General features: G+C 40.6%; 2 protein-coding genes across 4 annotated transcripts in view; both read right to left on the bottom strand.

The window, feature by feature from the left end:
* Nucleotides 1–1,591, bottom strand: part of LOC123012503 (isocitrate dehydrogenase [NADP] cytoplasmic-like) — a 10,843-nt gene that overhangs the window by 4,829 nt on the left and 4,423 nt on the right. The window contains exon 1 of one of the 3 annotated variants that reach the window (XM_044410465.1): nt 165–252. The exons of 1 other annotated variant lie outside the window; for it this stretch is intronic. In XM_044410465.1, the coding sequence (XP_044266400.1) occupies nt 165–213 (49 nt within the window). In that variant the 5' untranslated portion in view covers nt 214–252. Of the gene's footprint in view, nt 1–164; nt 253–1,591 lie in introns of those variants that run through there. One more of the 3 variants, XM_044410485.1, reaches the window with a different exon arrangement.
* Nucleotides 332–1,212, bottom strand: LOC123012531 (solute carrier family 25 member 35-like). The gene is made up of 3 exons (XM_044410538.1): nt 1,086–1,212; nt 581–1,034; nt 332–536 (listed from the first exon to the last, which is right to left on the bottom strand). The coding sequence occupies exons 2-3, from the start codon at nt 1,011–1,013 to the stop codon at nt 346–348; spliced, it is 624 nt and encodes a 207-aa protein (XP_044266473.1). The 5' UTR covers nt 1,014–1,034; nt 1,086–1,212; the 3' UTR covers nt 332–345.

Genomic DNA, 1,591 nt, shown 5'->3' with positions numbered 1-1,591 from the left:
TTTATATTATTTTTTTGATTTCAAATCTAAAAACAGAGTTTTGTGGTAATTTTTTGTTAATTAATACTTAATTAATACAACAAGGTTAAGGTTAAGGTTTTAATTATACTTTGTGAAGCCAAAAAACTAATTTCTAGTGCTTGAAAATCAATGAAAAAACTTACATTTTCGAGTTGTGAGTTGAAATAACCTCACAATTTGTGTTCTAAACATCGTGATTTGCGTCACTAAACTCACTTGTTTATCTTCAAGTTCAAATTATTTGACCGAATTTATGACAATCAATTAATTATTATTCGTTATCTTATTCGAGAAATAAATAAAACGACAATAAAATTTAAAAATTTATTTAAATCGCTGATACAATTCCTTAAATTCATCCCAAAACACCAGACATAAAACGGTATGTGGCCCTAGCCTGAAATAACTGGGCCCTAGACCCTTATAAAACCCTAAAAACCCTTCAGTTTTCCAAATTTTCAAAACACAATCGGTGTAACCCTTGTACAATAGCCCTTGACCCGCCTTATCAACCCCTAAAATTTTTTGTCTTGATTTTGGTGGTGATTTCAACCCTCACCTTGATTGTAGAGTCTTGTGGAGACTAGATCAAAGGGCGTCATCATGAAGCTGATCGCAACCCCTCCCACCATACTCGCCGTGAAGGTCATCAAAAGGGGTGAGTTGGTCAAAATCCCATACTTCCGCATGAACTCCTTACAATACGCAAATGAGGTCAATTGTGAAGTCGACCCAACGAAGGCTCGTGGTACTGCTGAAAAACTCCCCCGGAAGAGCCCTTTCAGCCCTTGATCCCTGAAAATCCCCCAAAGGCCCGACCACGTCCCTTTGTAGTGGTACTGGTGCCCAAACGCGATCTCTTTGGAGGCTTGAGACTGCAAATGGGTCTTAATCAGATAAAAAGGGCTCGCGATGTAGGCCCCCGAAGCCCCCGCAAACCCCCCAATCAGCACACTTTTGTAAAACACCAAATTCCCCTTTTGGTCCTTCATATAGCCTTTGTCGTCCAAAATCTGGTACAAACCTTGGAAAAAGGTGATTTTGGTACTGGATTTGGGGCTTACCAAAACGGTACCCGTTGAGGACCAGTTGGAACCACAGGCCTGGAACCAGGCCGGCTTGGAGGGCGAGGAGTCCGTCGTGTTTGGCGATGACGTAGCCAGCGTGGAAGACGTTTTTGTAGTGGATGGCGTGGTGGCCGCGAGTTTTCAACTCCCCCTGGAGTTGCATTCGAGTTTTCATCACCTCCAAGGGGTTGGTGAAGAAGCCGGCGCAGACGGCGGCCGCACCGCCGATGACGAAGTCCATTTTTGGACTGCTGAGGTGATGGGAGAAGAGTATCCCCTCTTCGGGTTCTGGGATCAAAGGTTGAGGTTTAAATCGACGAATTACAAGAGAAAAAATAGTACAACGCAAATTATTGCTTAACACAAAGCTTTATTTTTAAATTTGAGATCAAAAAATTACATAATTAACATAATTATCAACTTTATTCACTTTACAAAAAAGACTAAAATTGCAGAATTATTAAGGAAACAGAAGAAAAAACAATAAAGAATAACAAAAAATG

Source organism: Tribolium madens, unplaced genomic scaffold, assembly GCF_015345945.1.
Source record: "Tribolium madens isolate multiple individuals breed KSU strain unplaced genomic scaffold, Tmad_KSU_1.1 Scaffold_19;HRSCAF=116;Tcas5.2_LG9, whole genome shotgun sequence".
Taxonomy (NCBI): Eukaryota; Metazoa; Arthropoda; class Insecta; order Coleoptera; family Tenebrionidae; genus Tribolium; species Tribolium madens.
The sequence above is the reverse complement of the archived record's forward strand: the minus strand, read 5'-3'. Positions and strand labels throughout refer to the sequence as shown.

What these genes read in the sequence shown, in the direction of transcription:
- LOC123012531 (XM_044410538.1), bottom strand. Translation starts at nt 1,013, where the DNA reads ATGAAGGACCAAAAGGGGAATTTGGTGTTTTACAAAAGTGTGCTGATT. An exon ending in CACAAGACTCTACAATCAAG is followed by an intron (nt 537 to 580) that starts GTGAGGGTTGAA and finishes AAAAAATTTTAG; the next exon opens with GGGTTGATAAGGCGGGTCAA.